Below are 24486 nucleotides of genomic sequence, written 5' to 3' on the forward strand. Positions count from 1 at the left end.
AATGATCCACGAGGCTTCTGGATCTGGGACCAGAACCAAAAGAAGCGTCTCATCGTCACAATTCTAACGCACCCAAGATCACCTCATTCTGACTCCGTATGAGGGAGATATCGCCGAAACTGTGCAGGGGTGTTGGCTGAATCCGAGATGACCGTAAAAACCGAGTTGGAGTCGACTTGTAACTTGGAGATGAGGCCGGTTCGTGCATGTCCATCGTGTCGATGTCCTCATCATCCGCCTTGAGTCGGTTCATCAGCCAACTCGTCGACAGAGGCCTGCCCTTTTTCAAACTTCTTAGAAAGTCTGACAAATTCGAGTGGAATGAGGAAGGCGCTGCAGCCTTCCAGCAGCTAAAAGATTTCCTCACAACTCCACCAGTCTTAACAGCTCCAGGTGACGGAGAAACGCTACTCTATATCGCGGCAACTACGCATGTGGTCAGCACTGCCCTGGTCGTCGAACGAGACAAGCCGGGCCATGTCTACAATGTACAACGACCCGTCTACTTCATCAGTGAAGTACTCAGTTAGTCCAAACTGCGCTATCCTCAGGTGCAGAAACTCCTCTACGCAATCCTCATCACGTCCAGGAAGCTACGCCACTACTTCCAGGCGCACAATGTCAAGGTGGTTTCCTCCTTCCCCCTCGGCGATATACTTCACAACAGGGACGCCAATGGCCGAGTCGTCAAGTGGTCGGTGGAGCTAGGAGCCCTCTCCATCGAATTTCTCCCCCGCTGTACCATCAAGTCACAAGCCTTGGCAGACTTCATCGCCGAGTGGACTGAGATTCAGGATCCACCACATGATGAGCGAACCGAGCACTAGGTCATGTACTTCGACGGCGCCCTCAACCTCGATGGCGCTAGGGCAGGCATCCTCTTCATCTCCCCAAGAGGTGAGCAACTAAAATATGTCCTGCAACTACTCTTCAAGGCCACCAACAACGCGGCCGAGTACGAGGCCCTTATCCACGGTCTCAGGATTGCGGCCTCACTCGGCATCAAGAGGCTAATCGCGTATGGCAACTACAAAGTCGTCATCCAGGAAGTCAACAAGGATTGGGACTGCACCCAGGAGAAGATGGACGCCTACTGCAAGGAGATCCGCAAGCTCGAGGCCCACTTTTACGGCTTGGAATTTCATCACGTCCTCCGAGACTACAACATGGCAGCTGATGTACTCTCCAAGCTGGGCTCCAAGAGGGCACTCATCCCGGCCGGCATCTTCGTGCAGGCTCTCAACTCCCCCACTGTCAAGATCGAGGAGGAACCTCCTACCAAACCTGACCTAGTGCCAGCCCTAGGCCAGGAAGTACTGGTTGCCGATCCAGATTGGCGGGCCCCGATACTCGACTTCATCATCAACAATAAGTCATACCCTAAGGACAAGGAGCACGAGCGACTTGCCCGCCGAGCCGCAAGCTATGTCGTCATCGGAATCGAGTTGTTCAGGCACTTGGCCTCTTCAGGAACCCTTTCCAAGTGCATCTCCCAGTCAGATGGAGTCCGACTCCTCAGTGAGATCCACTCGGGAATTTGCGGAAACCACGCAGGAGCTTCCACCCTGGTGGGCAAAGCTTTCAGGTCAGGCTTCTATTGGCCGACGGCCCTGGCCGATGCTCAAGCCATCGTCAGACGATGCCCAGGATGCCAGTTCTTCTCAAAGCAACAGCACGTCCCGGCTCAGGCTCTGCGGACGATCCCTCCATCCTGGCCATTCGCCTGCCAGGGACTCGATTCGGTGGGACCCCTCAAAATAGCGCAAGGCGGCTACACCCACATATTCGTCGCCATCGACAAGTTCACCAAGTGGATCGAGGTGAAGCCGGTCTCTACCACGTTAGCAGCCAAGGCAGCCGAGTTCATCCAGGAGATAACACACAGGTTCGAAGTGCCCAATCGGATCATCATAGACCTGGGCACCTCCTTCACCGGATCGGAATTCTGGTACTTCTGCCAGGAAAGCTGCATCAATGTGTACTATGCCTCCGTGGCTCACCCCAGGTGCAATGGCCAGGTGGAACGTGCTAATGGCTTGATCCTCCAGGGGCTCGAAGCCAGGATTTTCGACCCGATCGAAAAATATGGCTCCAAGTGGATCCAGGAACTACCCAGAGTAGTGTGGGGGCTGCGCACGCAGAGAAGCCGGGCCACCAGCTACTCCCCCTTCTTCATGGTCTACGGTTCTGAGGCTATCCTCACGACGGATATTGCCTTTGGTGCTCCGCACACCCAGAACTACGACGAAGGCGAGGCCAAAACAATTTAGTGAATAGACCTCGACTCGGCCGAGGAGCACCGTCTGACAGCAGCCCACCAGCACGCCCGGTACGAGCAGCAGCTATGCCGTTATCATGATAAAAACGTCCAACAGCGCGACTTCAACGTCGGCGACCTGGCACTCCGACGGGTCCAGACCCCCGGAGGCAAGTTAACTCCCCCATGGGAGGGACCCTTCATCGTGAGCAGTGTAGTTGTCCCAGGAACCTACAGGCTGGAACGCAAAGACAGAACGGACGTGGGCAATCCATGGAACATCGAACACCTTCGTCGCTTCCATCCGTAGAAGAAAAAAGAAAGAGATATGTACCCTACTCATCAGTTATTAATAAAGTTCAAAGTCTTCAATTACTCGTATTTGTTTCTCCCCGACCCGTCCAGTACGCTCGGGGGCTGTGTGTCGGTCAGCCCGACTCGTCTCTTACACTCGGGGGTTGGGCTCGGCTAGTCCGACTCGTCCAAGTCTGCCCAGCCCAGGCACCCCCAACGTAACCAGTCGTTGCGAGCACAACCCTATTAATCATGGAACCACCCTGCGTCACCTTCTACCGCCCCCGCGCTTGATGATCAGATCTCAACCCGGCAAGTAAAGGCACATCGCAGGGTCGTCTGTTCCTAACTACTCGGCCAACTCAGCAGCAACTCGAATTATGGAATCCAACACAAACACATGCAAATTTATTTACATACAAAATAAATATTTGTCTCTTTTGGCCACCTGCTGACCATTTTCCTTCAGCTCGTACAATTACAGGTTCAAGTCGGCCGCCACGTGCTCCGCGATTGGCCGGGCGTCGACGAGGTAGTCGGCCCAAGCGAGGTTCGAGGTCTCCGGCGCCATCCCGTCACCCACCGGCTCCAAGTCGGCCTCCGAGAAGTGGGACTTCACGAGTCCCAGGGTGTACTGGGCCGCGTCCTTGGCGGCCCCCCTGGCGAAGACGCCGAGCCGCCCGCGCGCTGCCTCCAGCTTCTCCGCCGCGACTTTGTCTTCCGGCTCAAAGGCGGCGAGGACGGCGCTCACCTTGCTGGTAAGCTCGCAAAGGGTTGTGACCGCTGTCGCAAGCCGGGCCTCCGCGCCTGTCAGCAAGGTTTCATCTTAACTCCTCGCGAGTCGGATCCGAAAGGAAACAGGGTGGTTCCAGAACCATACCTTCGCGTGCCTGGCGCTCCAGGCGGACCTTTCCCTCCGTGTCACCCTCCCTGGCCTCTGCGGCCTCTCGAGCCTTCTGCAGCTCGGCGTTGGCCTTCTCACAGGCCGTCAGGTCACGCTTCAAGGTGCGGACCTCCTTCTCCAGCCCTGAGAGGGTATCGATTAGCTTGAACACAAATGAGTCGGCACAAAGCGTGGTACGCCACTTACCCCGCTTCTCGTCCGCGAGGGCCTTCTCTGTCTCTGCCCGCTGCTTCTCCAGCAGGTGGTTTTGTGCCTCCAACTCGGCCAGCCAGGACTCGAGCTGCTCGAGTCGGCCGTCCGCGGCCGGTGCCCCCTGCATCCTCTTGGCGGCCCGCTGGCTCTGGCCAGCTAGTGCCTAACAAGAACAGGGCAATGAGCTCAAAATTCAGCATGACACGAAAAAATACACAGGCAAGGGATGTCAGCCTACCTCGGCCAATTCCGCTGCACGGCACGCGGCGGCCTGGAGCTCCTCCGCCAACCTGGCCTACTCGTCACCCACGGCCTCCTGCTCCTCCACCACCAGGACTCCCGGCAGAACAGGGCCCTGACGAGCGGGGAACAACTCCCGGCTCGGGGTCTCCTGTGGCAGAGGCAATGGCGGCACAGGTGGCACCTCTGCCACCCCCATCGGTGCGGCCTTTCGGGCTGCAGATCGCCCGGTGTCCTCCGCCTCTGCCTCGCCCGGCATCGCCTCACGGCGAGCGCGGGACCGCGGCGGACTCTCCACTGACAGATTGGAGCTAGCCGCCTCGACCCGGCGGGTCTCATCAGCGGACCCCTCCGCCTTCCTCTTCCTGTGAAGCCAAAATTTCACAGTGTCAGGATACAAGTGGCGATCCTAAACAAACAAAGAGACCGCACAAGCAAACTTCACTTACCCTGCGCTCCGACGAGCGGTGAAAGACAGCCTCAGCGGCGCAGTGGGTGGCTGCGGTCGGGGCACGAGTGGAGGAGATCCGATCCCTCCAATGTGCGCCAGCCCGGCCGCCGCTTCCCCTTCAGCGCGCCCGGCGTCAGCACCGGCGCCTTCTCCTGACAATTCGGGGGCGTCGTCCGCCCCCAACTCTTCACTCCCCGACCTCGAGGCGGCGGCAGAGACTCCCTTGGGCAGGGCACTCCTCAAGCCAGCCTTGGAGACCAGGATCTTCCTGACGGCACGCCTCCTCCGCCTCGGCGCGGCCGGAGGGGCGCTGACACCTACAACTTCAACATCCGACCCATCCCCAATGTACGAGTCGGATGACACCTCCAGATCTGCTGCCTCCGACTTCTTCAAATCGGCCGGGGCGGCGGTGTCCTTCCGCGCATCCCCCTCTGGCAGGGGAGCGGAAGACCAGAACTCCAGAAATTTTTCCTGCATTCACAAAGGCATTCCGAGTTGGTTACAAACCAACGGGTGCCCTGCATATGAAGAAGCAGGGTAGAAACAACTCCAAGGCAAGAACAGAACAACTAGGAACAGAAAGCAGAACAACACGGAAGAGACAAGAAGACTTACGGCTCTGGTCAGCCGCTTCAAGCAGTGCGTCTTCGGGCAACCGCGGTTGCGGATCGGCCCTTGCATCATGCGGGCGCCCCGGTTCGCGGCTTCTTCCCAGGGAACCTTTCGGTTCTACCCCCGGGTCGGGTCCTGATGACCCTAGTACTCAAAGCCGGGGTGCACCCTATCCCGAATCGGCTGCACCAGCCGCCTACTAAAGGACAGGGCCACCACGGCGCCCGTCAGCCCCTAGGCTAACAGGCCGGCGATCTCTTTGAGAAGGAGGTCCACCTGGACCATCTCCTCCTCGGTCGGCTGTTTTTCCCAGCACGCGCGAGGCTCCGGCGCGCGGCCAGTGCGGGCTGGCAGACAAGGGGCCGGGTTTGACACAACGAACCACTCCTTGTGCCACCCCTTGTTGCTGTCACGTAATTCCAGGGCCGGGTACGATCGGCCCTGGCGTAGCGAGAAGGTGGCGCCGCCCATCACGTCGCGGCGAGCGGCGGATGGGTACCCCCTCAGATGGTATAGGGCCCGCCACAGGTTGAAGTGCGGGGCGATTCCCAGGAATGCCTCGCACAAATGAATGAAGATCTCGATCTGCACGATGGAGTTCGGCTTGAGATGAGTTACCTCAAGCTCGTAGAAGAAGAGGAGCCCGCAGAAGAAGGCCCCCGCGGGCAACGCGAAGCCCTTCTCGTAGAAGGACCGGAAGACGACCATCTCTGTCTAGTCCTCCATCGGGAACTCCTCCCCGAAGCAGCATCTCCACCCCGAGATCTCCTTCTCGGGGAGGAGTCCATGCTCCACCAGATCTTGTATGTCCTCCTCCCGGAGGTTGCTCGGCGCCCACACCTCCGAGGGCGGCGGCACGTCGGCGGTACCTCCAGACGCGAAGAAGGAAGATTTCGGCGACTCGCCGGCCATTCCGAGTGGTGGCGGGTGGATCTGCTCTGTGGGGGCGCGGGGAGGACGACAGGCGGCGAGAAGGCAAAGAGGCAACAGCAAGAGAGCAGAAGCGAGAAGGCCAGGGAACGGGAGGCCCTTCGTGGGCTGGGCCCTTCCCCTTTTAAATAGGATCAGTCATGCCTGCAATGGCCACCCCGAAGATCGCGCGGGATTTGAATCGACTTTCCAGAAACAGCCTGAGTCGTACTCAGCAAGGAGCGGGCCCCCAACAGTAACTTTCTGCCTGTTGCAGTAAAAGACCAAATGGTAAAAATACAAACCAGCGACCCTGCTCGGGGGCTGGGCGCCGCTACCACTCGGCGTGTCTCTGCGACTCCGCCAGCGACCCTGCTCGGGGGCTGGGCGCCGCTACCACTCGCCGTGTCTCCACGACTCCGCCAGCGACCCTGCTCGGAGGCCGGGCGCAGCTACCGCTCGGCGTGTCTCCGCAACTCCGCCAACGACTCTGCTCGGAGGCTGGGCGCCACTACCACTCGGCGTGTCTCCGCAACTCCGCCAGCGACTCTGCTCTGAGGTTGGGCGCCGCTACCACTCGGCGTGTCTCCGCGACTCCGCCAGCGACCTTTCTCAGGGGCTGGGCGCCGCTACCACTCGGCGTGTCTCCGCAACTCCGACAGCGACCCTGCTTAGGGGCTGGGCGCCGCTACCACTCGGCATGTCTCCGCGACTCCGCCAGCGACCCTGCTCGTGGGCTGGGCGCCGTTACCACTCGGCGTGTCTCCGTGACTCCGCCAGTGACCCTGTACGGGGGCTGGGCGCCATGACTTCAGAGTTGAGCGGGTCCAGTCGGACAAAAAACAAGGCAGTATGATATGCTGGGTGCTCATGTAACCCGGAAATTTGGGAAAACAAGGCTTATGTATTGACCCTCAAAAAGCTTCTTCGAAACCTTTCGAGGCTCAGGGGCTGCACCCAACGGCTGCGCCCAGGGGTGCATCCCGTTGAAGACTGAAGGGAGTCAAACATCATTATGAGTCCCGAAGAACTTCGCATGAGTCAACCATCAAGATTCAAGCTCAAGCTCTTCAGCACTCGGGGCTTGACGGAGATACATCCGGGTACCTCCCAGGCGAGTAGTTATCTCCCGACTGGGTACCTACTCGGCCAGGGCCACTCTGCACGACTACCCGGTGGACAAGCACTCGGCTGGACGTCAGAAGGTTCCTCCGAGGATCAGGATCAAGGCGTGGATGTGTATTCCGGATATCTAGGGATCTCAACAGACCTAATTCTATGTAACAACCAGAGTAGATCTCTTCCCTTACTTGTAACCCACATCACCTAGCCTATAAAGGCGCCGTGAGGGGACCCATAGAACGCAGATCTCATCCCATCTACACCTTTCATCGTAAAGCTCAATACACACAACACAGGACGTAGGGTATTACGCTCCCGAGCGGCCCGAACCTGTCTAAACCCTAGCGTCAACTCGCAACCATCTAGTTCTTGGCTCCGGAATCCCCTCTTCACCTACAAATCTACCGCCGGGCATACCCCTGGTGGACTTGCCGGATAAGCAATCCGACAGATAGATTGTTCGAGTACTGTAGTAGTCGAATATTCTCTTCGAGTGCGTAGCAGTCGATGAATTGTCAGCTCTTGGATGACTAAATCTTCATTGGAGATGGGGAATTTATCCCATTAAGTAGTCGAGCGATTGTTGTCTCAGGGACGAAGAAATCCTTTTGGGAGATAGGGAGCGTGTCCCATCCGTTGGTTGAGTTTTGGAGTAGTCGAATTAATTCGTCGTCTTGTAGATGAAATTCCTGGGGATAGGAAACTTGTCCTATCCAGAGATCGAGTACCGGAGTAGTCGATAATTTGTTGCCTCATAGACGAAGAAGTTCCTTCTTAGGGAATGAGGATCTTGTCCCGTCCAAAGATCGAGTACCGTAGTAGTCGATAATTTATCGCCTCACGGACAAAGAAATTCTTCTTGGGAGATAGGGATCTTGTCCCGTCCAAAGATCGAGTACCGTAGTAGTCGATAATTTGTCGTCTCATGGACGAAAAAGATTCCACTTGGGAAATAGGGAGCATGTCCCATCCGTAGATCCTCTTGGGAGATAGGGAGCGTGTCCCATCCGGAGATCGAGGACCGCAGTTGTCGATAATTTGTCGCCTCATGGACGGAAAAGATTCCTCTTGGGAAATAGGGAGCGTGTCCCATCCGGAGATCCTCTTGGGAGATATGGAGTGTGTCCCATCCGGAGATCGAGTACCGTAGTAGTCGATAATTTGTCGCCTCATGGACGAAAAAGATTCCTCTTGGGAAATAGGGAGCGTGTCCCATCCGGAGATCCTCTTGGAAGATAGGGAGTGTGTCCCATCCGGAGATTGAGTACTGCAGTAGTCGATAATTTGTCGTCGTCTCATGGACGAGGAAGTAGAGAACTTGTCTCTAGGGCCATAGGCCCCGACTACTCGATTTGCCGTGCCTTTGACCTTAACAAGGAAAGGTTGGTATTCGAGGTAGTCGAAGGAGTTACCACCTCTTGGGAGGGGGAGCTCATGTCTCTTAGGTTTTACTCCTAAAGGTAGAGAACTTGTCTCTTGGGCCGTGAAGCTCATGTCCCCTAGCCCCAGCTACCCGATTCGCCATGCCTTTGACCTTAACTTAAAAAAGGAAAGGTTGGTATTTGGAGTAACTGGTGGAGTATCGACTCCTGAATAAATAACCCCTTGGGAGGGGGGGAGCTCATGTCTCCGGTGATGAAATCTTTTCTTTCATCCAATTTTGAAGCACTCGAATTCATGTCTCCGGTGATGAAATCTTTTCTTTCATCCAATTTTGAAGCACTCGAATTCTTTATATTGAATTTTACTCGGGTGGATCCATCTTGGCCTTTACTGGGTGTAAGACCGGGGGTGGACTTGGGTATTTGTCTTCTGCCAACACGAGTGGTTTGTGAACTAAGTCAGAGCTCAGGTGAACCCATCCTAACCTTTATTGGGTGTAAGACTGGGGGTAAGCCCAATAGATGACTCGAGTTAGAGCTCGGGCGAACCCATCCTAGTCTTTATTGGGAATAAGACCGGGGGTAAGCCCAATAGATGACTCTCTTTAATCTCTTATTTCTGTCAACACGAGTGGTGAACTGAGTCAGAGCTCGGGCGAACCCATCCTAGCCTTTATTAGGTGTAAGACCGGGGGTAAGCCCAATAGATGACTCTATTGCCAGTGTGAGTAGTTTTTTTGAATCTGAGTCAGAGCTCGGGCGAACCCATCCTAGCCTTTATTGGGTATAAGACAGGGGGTAAGCCCAACAGATGACTCTCTTGAGTAGCTAGCATGCTGAATTTCTCATTGGGAGGGTATATTGCTCGTGTTGACTTTCTCTTTGTTTTCTTTGTTGGCAGAAGTTGAAGGGCTCCGAGTGCTTTGCGAAGAGTGGTGCATTAGAAGCTCGAGTTCTTTCCTTTGGGATGTAGGAAGCATTTTGAATGAATTTTCTAGTGAGTAGAGTCAGTCGTCGACTGCTTTGGTTGAGAAGGGGGTGCTGCCTTGTCGCGACGTCATTTTCGCGGATTGTACCCGTAGATATCGGGTATTCGGTAATTAGATGTCGGGCTGTAGGCTTCGACTTCTTCATGGTCTTCCCCTTTGTTGATGATGAATTTTGAGGACTTGGTCCGAATCATAGGAGAATTCGAGAGTGTGTTGAAGAAGGTCTTCATCGTATGGGATGGCACCTGGCGGGAACCATCCACCTTCGATTCGGATTGAAAGTTTATTTATGAATTTTTCGTACTTTTTCAAATTGTCCTGCTCTTTTGAAGAAAATAGCCGCGGGGTGCGATGATCTTCTTGCGGAGTAGGGGAATTTGGAGTTTGGATGGTGTTGCACCAATGATTCATGTACTCTTCGATTGAAACAGAGTCTTCCTCAGGGTGGGATTCAGACAAGTGTCGGTCCAATTGAGTTGGTGACTTGTTTTGTGAATCGTCCCAGAGTTTCTTTACTTCGGATTGTTCCCAGAGAGCTTCACGCATGTCGGGGTTGGTTAATCCTTCCATGAACAAGTCGATGTTGTGTGACCATTCGGCTAGTTCATCTTCCGAGATTGGTTCACCCAATTCTTCGAGATATCTGATGAAAACTTGCTCTCGTTCCAGCTCTGCAGAGTTGAGAGTCCGCTGGTTGGAGAGTTCTTCGAGAGAAGTGCTAATGTTGAACGTGTCTTCAGCTTTCTGGAGGCAGTGCTCGATCTTATCATCGATGTTTGAAAAAGTATTTTTCGACTGCTTCTTTTTGCGAGTAGTTTTCTTGAAGCTAGTCTTTGACTTTTTCTTCCGAAGACTTGGTTCTGGGACGCGGATGCAATTGGGAAGTGTAGTCTTTCCGTTCTTGGAAGTTTCCTGCTTGGAATCTTCCAGCAGTTTTTCCAAATCCTCTTCCAATTCGGAAAGTGTTTTGGCTTTGATTGCGTCGAATTCGGGTTGAATTCGGGCTTCATTGTTGAGGTCCGAGAATCCGATTTCTTCGAGTTGATTGATGAATTCGTCGAATTCGCGTTGTTTTGCAGCTTCTAAAACTTCTGGAGGATCTCGATTAATTGAACAGCTTTCGAAGCCGCCTGATCCGTCGGCGACGAAGATCCAAGAGCCGATGTGAAGGAAAGTGCCTTTTGCGAGTACAAGATTGTCGTCGAGAGAAGCCATCGAATTCTTCTGACGATCGTTGGCGAGAGGCCCCACGGTGGGCGCCGGCTGTCGGTGTTTTACCGTCGGGTTCTCCGAGGGGTATCCCGAGAAGAGTGGTTATGAGTTGGGACTCGCCGAGATCAGAACGCGATGGGGCAAGGAACACAAGGATTTAGACAGGTTCGGGCCGCCAGAGCGTAATACCCTACGTCCTGTGTGGTGGTTTGTAATCCCTCTGGTATTGTTCGATATTTTTTGGAGGGGTCCCTGCTTGCCCTTGTATGATCAGGGGAAGTAGAGTTACATGGAAATCCTAGTCGAGTTATGTTAGGATTTTAGTCCGAGAGGTTTGGTTAGTTTCCAAGACCGTCGACTAGTTCTACTTCTATTTGTGTAGGTAAAAAAAAAGATAGGGCATAACTATGTGCTACATTTCGTGCCAGTGGACAGTCCTACTGTCCCGGGTTTAACACATAGTACTGCATAAATAAATGATGTTGTTGGGAGAAAGAAAAAAGAAACTAAAATTGTTGGGGAATAAATTCTAAGGTAAGAATGTCCAAGCAGAGATTCGTCGCGTAGAAAGAGAGGACCCCACCGAGCTGTGACGATGGACCCACCTCCTCTGTTCTCGTTCTCGTATAAAGCTCACCCGCCGGTTCACCCCTGAGCATTCGGCGCCGCCGCCTCATCAAACCACTCGCGCAAACCCCAGTCAGAGAGAGGTTGGCGGCGGCGGCGGCGCCATGGACTCACCCTACGCGCTCCACCTCGCCGTCGCGGCCCTCGTCGGCGCCTCCTTCTCCGCGGCCTCTGCCTACTACATGCACCGCAAGACCCTCGAGCAGCTCCTCCGCTTCGCCAGCGACCAACGCCGCCGCACCCGCCTCCCCCCCGATGGAGGAGCCCACGACTACGACCTGGATGATGCCGAAGAGGACCAAGACCACACCCCGCCGCACAGGGATCACGATCGCCGCACCATGCCCATCCCGCTGGGCCTCCCGCCGCTCCACACCGGCCGAGAGGGTTAACCCCCCCCCCCCCCCCCCCCCCCCCCCCCCCCCCCCCACTACCCCCAACGCGCACCTGTTGTTTATTTGTTTTTGTTTTCCGCTCCTAGGCTCCACCTCGTAGTGATATGTCAAGTGACCGGCGCGGTAGTACGATAGGGAAGTGAAGTGTTTACTTGTCTGGGGTTGTACAATGTGCTCGATCGTTTGATTTGTTCAGTGTTACTGCGCTGCACCCCTTGTGTCGTTTGATCCAGAGAGGGTATTGTCGGTCGATCTCGGTTTGCAGCTATTAAGTTTGATTATAGGTGTCCTGGTGTTGTTTATGCTGATCGTTTAAGAATTAGTAATTTTTCTGTAAATTTGAGGAAGAACGTTCCCACGTAGGCTTCTCAGAATCGTTTCTAGCTTGTTCAGCTCTATGCTCCATGCCACCTTTCTTTTTGGCCCCTCAAGTGGCTGTGGCAGTGCATGCTGAGTACTGAAAGCTGCAAAAATACCATCAAAAAAAAAAGAAAGCTGCAAAAATGACCTGATGAGGACACAGGAAAACCTTAAAACTGGATCTGTTTTGTAGGTGGCTATTATGTGTTTACACTTGCAAATGTTCATGAACGCAGGGTTAACAATGCTGTATTGCGGGACCATTTCACCTGCTAATGTTGGATTCTTTACCTTTCAGGTAGGCCAGTAATCTCTCCAGGTTCAACTAAAAGAGTTGGAGCTATTGTTAGACCCACTACACCAAAATCCCCTGTCCCTGTTGTCAGTGCGTTTGAGAGAATTGAAGATTCAGATGATGAGGAGGATCTTGTTCCAGATGCCAAGAATGATGCTGCTTACTTGACCACAAATGGCACTATTGTAAGTCTCAGATGTCTTTTCTTACTCTAACCAGCAACACCAATGTGCTTATTATTTCTACTAGTGTGTACGTTGTATCCATCAATGCCATATATGTTTTATTTGAGGATCTTCAGTTCTTCACAGTGCTATGGTTTGTAATCTGGCTCAAAATGCATGCGGTTCCGGGCGGTTCAGCTCACTATATAGGCCTTAGCTAAAGCTCCTCAAGCTATGTTGCAACCATGTATATGTTATTGAAATCATGTCTAATTGTTAATGAAGCGCATCTGCGTATTAGGGGCTGGTCTAAGCTGCAACAGTATGAGTAGATTATTGCCAAATTTTGAAATTAGTAATCACCAAACAAATAAAAATACACATTTCAAAAAAATACTTTAAATTGATTATGGAATCACAAATGGTAATTTATTCTATTTACTGTGAATGTGCTTATTTATAGCCAGTATTGCTTCACATGATATCTGTTTTATGTTTTATGTGTTTGTTCTGCAATTTTGTTGTGACATTTCTCCTATGTTGCAGTCGTACATTTTTGTGTGTGTGTTTGTTGGGGCAGTATTATATTTTTCTTGCAAATGTATCTTGTAATGATATTATAGACTAACAGTGATTTGTTTCCTGTTTGTTCCGTTGCTCAGGAATCAGAGCTCCTTCCAGATAAAACAAGCCAGAACGGGGAGTTAAAATCAGTACCATCAACACAGATGATTAGATCCCATAGTGCAACTGGCAGTCTGCATGCGCCCCAGCTTAACCCAATAGCAGCTGATATACTCCGAAAGGAGCCTGAGCATGAAACCTTCAGTAAGATCAACATCACAGCTGTTGGTATGGACTACTTTTATCCCTTTATCTATTTGATCCAGTCTTTTGTAAGTAAAACAGTGTTGCTTTGCTCATTGGTGTTCTTTTCTTAAAAAAAAAAACTTAACATGTTCAACTCCTGGGGTTTGTTATTTTCTCTGCAAATGTCTACATGCCAGCGTTTTCTTTCTTTGCTTTGGTATCGGTTCATGGGGTATAAGATAGGGATGGTTTTTCTTCTCAGTAGGAGGTTGGGTGTTGCAATGTATCTCCCTGATTCCATGAATCTAACTTGTTATTTTTCTTATTCCATTAATCTACCTGATTTCTAACTTGTTATAAAACCTACTGTTGCATGTTTTTGTTATATGTGCCACAACTCTACTCCCTTTTTTCCTCCTCAGAGACTCCTTCTCCTGATGAAATTGAAGCATATAAAGTTCTTCAGAAATGTCTTGAGCTGCGTGAGAGGTATATATTCAGAGAAGAAGTTGCTCCTTGGGAGAAGGAAATCATTACTGATCCTAGTACTCCAAAACCTAACCCGAATCCATTCAATTATGAACATCAGGCTAAAACTGAAGTAAGTGCAGTTCTTTAGATATGAGCATGTTGACCGGACAAAAATTCATCTAAGCTACTTTCTCTTTCCCTAATTATATTTTTCTATCTTTCAGCATCATTTTGAGATGGTTGATGGTGTCGTTCATGTATACCCCAATAAAGATTGTGAGCAACAAATAATTCCATATTTTTATTTCTACATCTAACTTTATGCATTGATGTTTCGGTTTATGGTACACTGAGCATCATGCCTTTCTCTGTGTCTTTACAGCTAAAGAAAGACTCTATCCTGTTGCTGGTGCAACTACTTTCTTTACTGATATGCACTACATCCTCCGTGTATTGGCTGCTGGGGATATCCGAACCGTGTGTCACCACCGTTTAAATCTTCTAGAGCAAGTAATTCTCTTCAGACCATTTTCTTTTAAGTTTTAATCACTTGCACCTTCTGCACAGGTATTCGTTATGTAGTCTACTTAGTCTAGTGATGGTAATGTCACACCAACCAAGCCTTCTCATGGAATCATGTGATGGTCAGTGTTGACGTGCATTCTGTATTTTTATTTTCTGGCACCCGGCATATAAAAAACAAAAATATTACAAGTTTGGCTATTAATATACTACCTCCGGGCTCGGTCACTAGAACTTGACGTTTCAGACAAGCAGGATAGTTTCCTTTTGTGCTAATTCTCCTTGTCTGAACTCCATCCTTTTTTGACTGGAGTTAGTAAACCTGTACACTACAAATTAGCTTGGTTCATAGATCTTATCGAGGTTGCTGGCATAAAGTGAATGTATTCCAAACCAGGTTTTCAAGATAGGCTGATAATAAATCTTACTGAATAAATGCTAATGGTTCATGCACCAGTTTATATTTACTCCTTATGTTCACTCTTGTGGATTTGTCAGAAATTTAATCTTCATTTGATGGTCAATGCGGATAGAGAACTGCTTGCTCAGAAAGCTGCACCACACCGGGACTTTTACAATGTTCGGAAGGTTGATACTCATGTTCATCACTCTGCATGCATGAACCAGAAGCATTTGTTGAGATTTATTAAGTCAAAGTTGAGGAAGGAACCTGACGAGGTGCATCCACCTTTTCTTTTCTGAACTTGTCTCGGATGTGTGGTGTTCTGCATCTGACTTCAGTCCAAACTTTTTGTAGGTCGTAATCTTTAGAGATGGGACCTATTTGACTCTCAAGGAGGTTTTCGAGAGTTTGGACTTGACTGGGTAACTGAATTCTATATTTGAATATGCTCGCATGTATCTTTTGGCTACTAGTTTTAAGTAACACGTTGATCTCCCTGTTTAAGTAACCCCGTGATCTCCCTGCCAGGTATGACCTCAATGTTGATCTCTTAGATGTCCATGCTGATAAGAGCACATTTCATCGTTTTGACAAGTTTAATCTGAAATACAACCCATGTGGCCAATCTCGCCTAAGGGAGATCTTCTTAAAACAGGATAATCTTATTCAAGGTGCAAATATTTTGTCTTGTTGAGTAAATCTCAGCTATGGTGCAGCTATTATTTACATGCTGCATTCAGCTCACGGTCAGTATGACTTGCACATGGACAGGTCGCTTCCTTGCTGAGCTCACAAAAGAAGTGTTTTCTGACCTTGAAGCAAGTAAATATCAGGTGTGTTAACTTTTCATAGATTTTTTTTTTAATAATGGAACCAGTTCTTCTGATTTTAGTGATCACATGCTATGCTATGATTTTTAGCAATTCATTCTTCTATAATGGGCCCAGCTAATGACTCTTGTAACCTTCTTCACCAGATGGCTGAGTATCGGATATCTATTTACGGGAGGAAAAAAAGTGAATGGGACCAGATGGCTAGTTGGATTGTGAACAATGAGTTATACAGTGAGAATGTTGTTTGGTTAATTCAGGTTGATAGCCCCCCTTCTTGGGTCCAAGTGTGTTCATTAACTAAATATTAAACTCTGCCTAACCTGAAATGGAACAAGAATATAATTGAGGTGCTTTAATTTTTGTTTTTACCCGAATAGCTACACTAAACATTATTTCGATTCTCTCTGCAGATTCCTCGGATATACAATGTATACAGGGAGATGGGCACAATCAATTCGTTCCAAAACCTCCTTGACAACATTTTTCTCCCTCTTTATGAAGTAACTATTGACCCTGCTTCACATCCTCATCTCCATGTTTTCTTAGAACAGGTTAGTGGAAATATTTGTATAATCCACTGAATGGGTGCTTTCCACCTTATTATTTCCCCTATTTTTAAAGGGACCATTTTCATCATATTAGGATCTAGCTATAATTACATTTTTTATACTAATATTCTTCAGGTTGTTGGGTTGGATTTGGTGGATGATGAAAGCAAACCTGAAAGGCGCCCAACAAAACATATGCCAACACCTGAACAATGGACTAATGTTTTCAATCCAGCCTATGCATATTATGTGTACTATTGTTATGCCAATCTGTACACACTGAACAAGGTAAACATCTTGCATGGAAATCTTCCTGTGCTCAGTTAATGAAAAGTAACACAGAAATTCCGCTACAGAAAAAAAATTCAGCGTGAAATTTATTTTTCATACATTCTAGCTTCTCTTCACAATTCATCTGATTACAGCACCTTGGTTGATTTGAATTTTTTTTGTAAGTGCAGCTTCGTGAGTCCAAGGGCATGACAACAATCAAACTTCGTCCACACTGTGGGGAGGTATATGAGTAACATATATTACATCTCCAGATTGGACCTGAACATAAACTACACCTCTAGATTGAACTTGACCATAGTGACCTGATAACTTTTATATCTTCAGGCTGGCGATATCGATCATCTTGCTGCAGCGTTCCTTACTTCACATAATATTGCTCATGGGGTTAATCTTAGGAAATCCCCTGTTCTTCAATACCTGTATTATCTTGCTCAGGTTAGTGATGGTATTTTCTATTGATTGATCATCCATTTGATTTCGTGTGGTCCCTTGAGAAATTAAACATCTTCTTTTTGGCTTATTCAGATTGGTCTTGCAATGTCTCCTTTGAGTAACAATTCGTTGTTTATTGACTATCACCGGAACCCTTTCCCTACATTTTTCCTAAGAGGACTTAACGTGTCTCTCTCAACTGATGACCCTTTACAAATTCATCTGACAAAGGAACCTCTGGTTGAAGAATACAGTATCGCTGCTTCGGTAATGTCCATTCCTCAATCCCTCCTCTCTGATATTTGTTTTACGCCCACTTCAACCTTCTTAATTTTGATTGCTGGTTACTCCTGGCAGCTTTGGAAGTTGAGTTCGTGTGACTTGTGTGAAATAGCAAGGAATTCTGTGTACCAGTCCGGTTTCTCTCACAGGCTCAAGGTAAAATTGCTCATCTATATGGCTGTTTTGCTTTGGATATGTTGACCATCTTCTTTCACCCCTCTTTATACGAGCTCTAACATTGTCTTTTTTAGTCCCACTGGATCGGGAGAAACTACTACAGAAGGGGTCCTGAGGGCAATGACATCCACCAAACAAATGTTCCTCACATCAGGGTTGAATTTCGACACACGGTATATGCCTTTCTTCTGTTTAGATGTTGTGTCTTGCTAAGCATTCTTGCAATTACTTTGTTTATAATCTTTTTCATATTCTGGCTGCAGATTTGGAAAGAAGAAATGGAGCTAATACATTTTGGAAACGTTAAACTACCAGAAGAAATTGACAAATGAAAACCCTGATGCCCTGGCGTCCAGTCCAGACTGGCACGTATTATTTGCCTGGTTGGAAACCTTGCAAGAAGAAGCAAATCTATGCAGCCTGTCCGTGTTTGCAAGGGAGGAGAAAAGGTGTCAAGATGATCCTACTTTTCAATGAATCTCTTATTTCCTGAGTAGGATGCGTGTTGCTGAATGGGATTATGTGATGATATGCAGTACCAAGGCCTTCTAGTATACCAAGTCTGGTGTGAGGGTGGTACCATTTGAATAAGGGAGTTCAAATCCTCGAGGATGGACGAATAGGTCGTGCATTCGAATTGACGATGATAGTTAAAAGTTAGAATATCGCCTGATGTACTATCTTATATTGGTGCGTATGTGTTAGTATATATGTACCGTACCGAGAATGCTAAACTGTGCTACTTTTTACATATTTTACGAGGCTGGTTGTATAGCGAATTATGAATTAATGCTGCGGCGTTTCCAAATACCTCGTATGCTATACAAGATTTCGTAGAAGAAAAACAAAGTAAGAATCAATATTGATCGTGTTCGAGAGAGAGAGAGAAATAAAGTATCAAGTGAAGAGGGAAGTTCGCTCTTGGGTGTGCCTCGCAGGAGGCGTAGTTTACTTAACTAGAACATTTGGTGTGCGTTGCGCGCCCTATCATTTGAATCGAACCTAACAATAGAAATGAGTGTACTAACAATAAATATAAATGCATATCACAAATCACATAGCCAACAAATTCAATTAATCAAATAACAGCTGAACTGAGTCACTCGTGTGCGATGGTAGCACCACTGAGAAGGCCTGCACTAACAGTGAAGCATGGTACCTTTTGGCTCTATACTACTGCGGCGGTTGCTCTGAACCAAGCAAATGCAGAAGTACAAAGGAGAAACTATTGCATTTGCGTTTTGCCATGAAGTTTCATTTCAGAACTTAGAGAACAATTACAGTGAATATCAATATTCAGAAAAAAAAGAAACTTCTACCATCTGAAAGAACTTTTGGACTGTGACAAGAACCTCGAGGAAGCTGCCGACATGCGCACCGACCGGGTCTAGAATTGCGTTGCAGCCCCAGGTCGGGGGCGACGAGATCTGATCTGCCCCGCGCACTAACACTCCCGCCGCGATGGCCTCTCCCTCCCTCTTCTACTCCCCGCGCGCGGATCTGGATCACGCGGGATTGGGCGGCGGAGAGAAGGAGGAGTGCCGACGAGAGGCGACGAAGGCAGGCATAGAGGAAAAAGGGGAGGGGAGGCGCCGGCAGGGCGAGGCTAGAGAGAGAGGCGACGGACGACGCAGGAGGGAGGGAGAGGGCGGCAGGGAGACGGGGAGGGGGTGGACTGCGGGAGGGGGCTATTGAAAAATTGTATAGCGGCGGGTTTTTGTAAATATGATAACACTATCGAATTTTCTCTTCTTTGTGTTGAAATAAACATCAGTATGAGGGGCTATATGAAAAATAAATGAACATGCATACTGTATGTTTTGGTGTTTTGGACGAGCTGGATTTAGTTGTTATTATTATAAAATGGGGGGGTGTTTCTGCAAAACGTCTAGAGCTTGCGGGGGATAACACACGTCCATTTTTTAGCGGGGAACGCGGAGAGGAGTCCAAAGGGGCAGTGGCGGATGTACACCCCGGGCCACCCGTGCCATGGCCCGGGGTTCGGCCCAAAAAATTGCTGAAGAAGCCCAAAAAATTTGCTGAAGAAGAATAAATATACTACTTCGCGATGACACTTGTTGTATGTTTTCTATCTTTCTATTATGTTCTCGTGTATTTTTTGAACTTCCATTATGTTCTCGTGTATCTTTTGAACTATGAGTTTGTCGACGTCTGGTTTTTGTCACAACTATATTTAAAACTCGGCCCGGGGTTCAACTCAATCCTGGTTCCGCCACTGCAAAGGGGTGTAGGTTTTAACCATTCCGATTGAAGTACTACTAGTTTGTACTCCCTCCATTCCAAAATGTAGATCGTTTTAGTTTTTTTGGATTCATAATATTTGCTATGCATCTAGATATAACATATGTCTCGATACATACCAATATATATATATATAGAAAATTCAAAACGACTTACATTTTGGAACGGATAGATACTTTGTAGCTGGCTGTTCATGTGACTGCCTTTGGTTTAGGTAGAGATGGACCACGCTACTGGAAACTAGAGAGGAATATAATATGTATGTATCTGCAGCAAGTGGTTGCCCAACTTTTCCTTCCCCAGAATACTAACCAATTGCTTTTCATGTTCCTTCTTGCATCTTTCTCTAACCAAAAAAAATTAATTAAATAAAATTAGTTACTACTCACAAGTTATGAATTACTTTACAAAAAGATAAGAGAAGAGCTGCGGGCTAGGACAGATGGGACGCTTGGTTTAACTCAGTGAATCTGTGAATGGAACGGAACGGAACGGAATGGAAGAAGATCTAGCTTAGCTAGGTAGAAAGTCAACGGAGGAAACATGGTCTAGCTACTAGCTAGTAGTGATGATGCATCCGAGGAGGAGGAGGAGGAGGAGACGATTTGGGCGTAGATGAAGTGGTTCCAGGTGTCGGGGAGGCCCGGGAGGCACCAGTGGATGCAGTCGGCGTAGGTCTTGGGGTCCGCCTGCTGCTCCGGGGTGAGCAGCTTCCCCTGGCGCAGCGTGTGCACGGAGGTGTGGGCGTCCTTGCGCAGCTCGGAGAGGCCGGTGATGTCCACGAAGTGCACGGGCACGCGGTGGAGGTAGCGCGCCAGCACCCCGCGCGCCACGCCGTGCAGCCGCCAGTCCGTGCCGATGTTGAGGGGCGCCGTCCGGTTCACGATCGGCTGCGTCTCCATGGAGCACTTGATGCCGCCGTCGTTGCCCCACGCCCACGGCCTGCATGCAGGATGCAACCAACAACATGCCACGCTGCCTGAAAGCAACAACACTAATACCTACGACTTGCCAATAAAAAAGACACAGATATATAGGCTGGATTTTGTTTCTTTTGTTTCCGGCAAATAAAATACAGTAAGTATGCGACGACTACTAATTACTAGCCTCGATCGAATCAAACAGCTAGCCAGCTAGTACCTTGGGCGCCTGATTCATCGATGAGGATGGATTGGATTATCGGAAAGCGACACGTACATGCAGACAAATACAGTACTCCTACGTGGCTGCGACCGCGAGTCTGTGTGTGATGAATTAGGTAGGTTTAGGGAGGGTGGGTGACCAGACAGGAATGAATCATCAACCTCATGGATGCATGCATGCATGTCGCTGTATGCATAAAGCGTGTGTGTCAGCGACTAGAGCATGGGCAATTCTGGTATGGTCTAGGACACAGATCATGCAGATCCATCCATCCTGGTGCCTTTCTGTTTATTTTTGACCCTTTATGTTTAATTAAATGCCCATCACTCTGTCTGCAGAGACTGGCTACCACTCATTCATATTTTACTACTAGGCTGTGTTTAGATGAGGTGAAAAGGGGAAGAAAAAGTCACATCAGTCACTGTAGCACACTGTAGCACTTTTCGTTTGTTTGTGGTAAATATTATCCTACCATGACCTAACTAGGCTCAAAAGATTCATCTCGCAACGTACATCAAAACTATGCAATTAGTTTTTTTATTTAACTACATTTAATACTCCATGCATGGGTTATTTACTATATTTAATATTTCGATGTGATAGGAGATGTGATGGATGTGATGGAAAGTTTGGAAATTTGGTGAGAACTAAACACACCCCTACTAGGACTCTGCTCTAAATTACTTGATCGTGGTTGGCGTGTCTGCCCGTGGCCCCTAATAGATGGATGGTCAAAGTCTTACTACTTGAGAAACCCTCCCTCCTTTTCCTGTGGCTGTCTATCGACGTACGCTGGCTAGCAACTAGCACTGTGAGTGTTAGTGTCATGAACATTAAATTTGTCAACATGTACCAATAGTATGAGAAGAGAGGAGAGAGAGGAGTGTCATGATAATTATATTGATGACACTCCACTAGTACAATTCTTAAATTTCCAGTCTCAATAATTATATCGATGACACTCCTACTAAGACTTGGATAAAGGACTACACCTAATGGCTAATGCCAATGGCAAACGCACGCGGTGGAAATTGCATACTTTGCCTCGTCATTATATTAGCAGAAGAAGATCGAGATACGTACGTGATGTGGTTGGGCGACATGCCCATGAAGAAGACTGCGGTTCGGTTGGGATCGATGTGGCGGTCCACCCACTTTGCCCACGTCTTGAGCACCTCCCGGTACGCCACCGGCCGGTCCACCAGCGCGTACTTGCTCCACCCTGCCGCCCCCTTGTTATTCCTCAGAGCGCCACTTCCTTTTCTGAATTTTCTTCAAGATTCAAACTATTGTCTTGTTTTTATTATCAAAATGAAAATGCCCAACACGCGGAGGTGGACACTTACAGGACTTTCATCTCGAAGGTGTTGAGCCACCAGATGTAGGTGTTGAAGACGAGGTAGTCGACGCCCTTCCAGTTGTTGGCGTGCTTGGCGATGGCGCGCCAGGCGATGACGCGGTCCATGACGCTGTGCACCTGCGGGTCATCCGAGTTGGACTGCACCAGGAAGGGCGCCCAGTAGAACTCCACTGTGGCGTTGTACTCCTGCATGACACGGCATGCATTTGATTTGATTAGATGCTGCTGGCTGGGTGCTGCAAACCAAGAGCAGCAAGGGCATCATCATACATACATGGGCCGTGAAGACGTTGAGCGAGCCGTTGTTGACGAACTTTTGCAGCGTCTTGTGGCCCCGGGGCACGACGGACTGCACCAGGCACACCATGGACTCCCACTGGTTGCGGTTCAGCGAGTCACCCACGAACATGAGCCGCTTGTTCCGCAGCCGCTCCAGCAGCAGCGACGCGTCGAACCTGCAGTGCAGTAGCCAGTAGTAGTATTGCAGCCATTATTATGCATACACATATATTTATATTAGTAGTAATCAATTACTGTATTTAGCGATGCAGCCATTTCTTTGTTGATATGTTTACGTTACCTCTTTATAGAGTATTTCTTTACTACACACAAGTACCGTACTACTTGTAGTACCAGTATTTCGTGAGCCTTTCAGTATGTGATGAGGTCAATCACGTAGATCAGGATGTCAAATTCTTCTGAAATCCTTGCAAATTGAGACCTAGACTATGAAATTTCTCACTACTGAGATAAGTGTCGGTGGGACTTGGGTCACGAGACACACACGGTTCCTGTGCAGTCGCAGCACTCGATTCTAGTGCTAATTCTGCAGCTGGCATGTGCGTTGGTAAGTAGTGGTCTTGTTGAGAATGAGAACTACTCTTACGAAGCAGCAATAGCAATAGCAATAGCAATAGCAATAGCAATAGCAATATAGCATGGTCCACTTGGTGCGGTGTAAGGTTGAACTGGCAGGAGGAGGAGACTGGAGACGACGACGGACTGCCGGACTGTGACTGGAGGAAGAAGAACAAGTCAAAGTCCTCCACCCCAGCACGGCACCAAAGCCTCCGGATCATTTCATCCAAGGGGAGGGGAGGGGAGGGCTGGGAAGGGAAGGGGAAGTTCAGCTGTTGAGCTCAATTTGGCTTGAAGAATCAACCATCATGCCGTTCCATTGCTACGCTTCGGATTTCGAATTTGGATTTGGATATCTCTTGTTTTGTTATAATATACTATACTATATAGGGAATGAAGAACAACAAGACATGAATGAAGAAAACAAACCGAGAACCGTCAATTATCAATTGACATAAATCAATATCAATCAATCAATCAATGTGTCCGTCTCAAGCTAACTACTACTCGTAGCAAGCAAGCAAGCAATTCATCAATGAGAGAAGCCATGGAATGGAATCGGATTCATGAATCGGGGAAGTACAAGTAGTGCGCTGCGTACCTGGGCAGGGCGCATCCGTTGGGCTGCCACCTCCACTTCTGGTAGGAGTCGTCGCGGCGGCCGTTGCGCATGCACGTCACCTGCTCCGTGAGGAACTCGCACTCCGACTCGCGGTACAGCGGCGACAGCTCCCCCGCCGCGTCGAACGTCCACCGCCCCTGGTACAGGTCGCACTGCTGCTGGTGCTTGGTCGGCGGCGGCGGCGGCGGCTGCTGCTTCTGCTGCTGAGTGGCGGCATCGGCATCCCCATCCTCCTCCTCCTCATGGTGGTGGTGGTGCAGGACCCGCAGGTCCGGGGACCTCGCCCGCCCGGCGACCGCGACCACGTCAGCGCCGCCGCCGCCGCTCTTGACGACGTCCTCGTTGTAGAAGAAGATGGCAAGGAGGAAGACGGCGACGACGAGGCCCGCTAGCGAGAGCGGGGCGGTGGGCCTGCGCGAGGGCGGCTGCTTGGCGGCGGCCGGCGCCGCAGCGGACGCGGGCTTGCGGCGGTGCTGCATCGAACTGCACTGCAGCGCAGCGATGGGGGATTTGGGCGCTGTTGCTGTTGCTGTTGGGATCCAATCCAATTCCAATTCGAATCTCAACTCAGGCGTAAGCCACGCTGAATCCAAGCAATTGGATGGATTTTTTTAGGGAGGGGAGGGGAGGGGAATGGGTCTTGGGGGATTTGGCTTTTCTGTCTGTTGCTGATGGATCCCTTCCTGTTTGCTTGACGCCGAGAGAGAAGAGAAAGAGGAGGAGGCGGAGGCGGCGCCGGGGGACGGAGTCGTCGTCCTCCTCCGGCCCCCAAGTCCAAGTCCAGTTCCAACTAGGGGAAGTGGGGATTGTTAGTTTAAAATTAAATTATTGGTTTTTTACTATACTATTTTCCTCCCTTCAGCACTAACTTCCGTCCACCAATTAGATAATATTATTTTTCTCTCATACCACTCCAGCCACCAGCTCCAGCTCTAAAATGATGAATAGCAGTACGATCAGAGAGAGCAGTTTCCTGGCGGTTTGCTGTACTAATTATTACGCGCGTGTAGGGGGAGGCCACATGCTCGCCTCGCAGTTTTAGACCTAGTTTGATTTTCATG

At 49.4% G+C, this 24486-nt stretch overlaps 2 protein-coding genes across 6 annotated transcripts; one reads left to right on the top strand and one right to left on the bottom strand.

Moving 5' to 3' along the window:
- The first annotated feature begins 11221 nt into the window (after window positions 1-11221).
- LOC120694934 (probable AMP deaminase) lies at window positions 11222-17970 on the top strand. The gene is made up of 19 exons (XM_039978262.1): window positions 11222-11581; window positions 12248-12429; window positions 13071-13260; window positions 13641-13819; window positions 13914-13965; window positions 14072-14199; window positions 14710-14889; window positions 14969-15036; window positions 15143-15285; window positions 15386-15447; window positions 15591-15704; window positions 15858-15998; window positions 16131-16283; window positions 16457-16510; window positions 16614-16724; window positions 16815-16988; window positions 17079-17159; window positions 17255-17353; window positions 17444-17970. The coding sequence occupies exons 1-19, from the start codon at window positions 11299-11301 to the stop codon at window positions 17510-17512; spliced, it is 2463 nt and encodes an 820-aa protein (XP_039834196.1). The 5' UTR covers window positions 11222-11298; the 3' UTR covers window positions 17513-17970.
- Window positions 17971-19535: 1565 nt separating this feature from the next.
- LOC120694935 (protein trichome birefringence-like 28) lies at window positions 19536-24211 on the bottom strand. Of its 5 annotated transcripts, none has more exons than XM_039978267.1 (5): window positions 23405-24211; window positions 22220-22400; window positions 21932-22131; window positions 21669-21857; window positions 19536-19788 (listed from the first exon to the last, which is right to left on the bottom strand). In XM_039978267.1, exons 1-5 carry the CDS (start codon window positions 23902-23904, stop codon window positions 19683-19685), a joined length of 1176 nt encoding a protein of 391 aa, XP_039834201.1. In that variant the 5' UTR covers window positions 23905-24211; the 3' UTR covers window positions 19536-19682. The 5 variants fall into 5 exon arrangements, with proteins under 5 accessions (XP_039834201.1, XP_039834198.1, XP_039834199.1 ...); XM_039978264.1 differs by having other exon boundaries at window positions 19701-20421; window positions 21669-21848; XM_039978265.1 differs by having other exon boundaries at window positions 19701-20384.
- Window positions 24212-24486: the final 275 nt, after the last annotated feature.

Source organism: Panicum virgatum, chromosome 2K (assembly GCF_016808335.1).
Source record: "Panicum virgatum strain AP13 chromosome 2K, P.virgatum_v5, whole genome shotgun sequence".
Classification (NCBI taxonomy): Eukaryota; Viridiplantae; Streptophyta; class Magnoliopsida; order Poales; family Poaceae; genus Panicum; species Panicum virgatum.

What these genes read in the sequence shown, in the direction of transcription:
- LOC120694934 (XM_039978262.1), top strand. Translation starts at nt 11,299, where the DNA reads ATGGACTCACCCTACGCGCTCCACCTCGCCGTCGCGGCCCTCGTCGGC. An exon ending in GTTTAAATCTTCTAGAGCAA is followed by an intron (nt 14,200 to 14,709) that starts GTAATTCTCTTC and finishes TGGATTTGTCAG; the next exon opens with AAATTTAATCTTCATTTGAT. An exon ending in ACCTGTATTATCTTGCTCAG is followed by an intron (nt 16,725 to 16,814) that starts GTTAGTGATGGT and finishes TGGCTTATTCAG; the next exon opens with ATTGGTCTTGCAATGTCTCC.
- LOC120694935 (XM_039978263.1), bottom strand. Translation starts at nt 23,904, where the DNA reads ATGCAGCACCGCCGCAAGCCCGCGTCCGCTGCGGCGCCGGCCGCCGCC. An exon ending in TCAACGTCTTCACGGCCCAT is followed by an intron (nt 22,132 to 22,219) that starts GTATGTATGATG and finishes CGTGTCATGCAG; the next exon opens with GAGTACAACGCCACAGTGGA. An exon ending in ACCTTCGAGATGAAAGTCCT is followed by an intron (nt 21,858 to 21,931) that starts GTAAGTGTCCAC and finishes TGAATCTTGAAG; the next exon opens with AAAATTCAGAAAAGGAAGTG.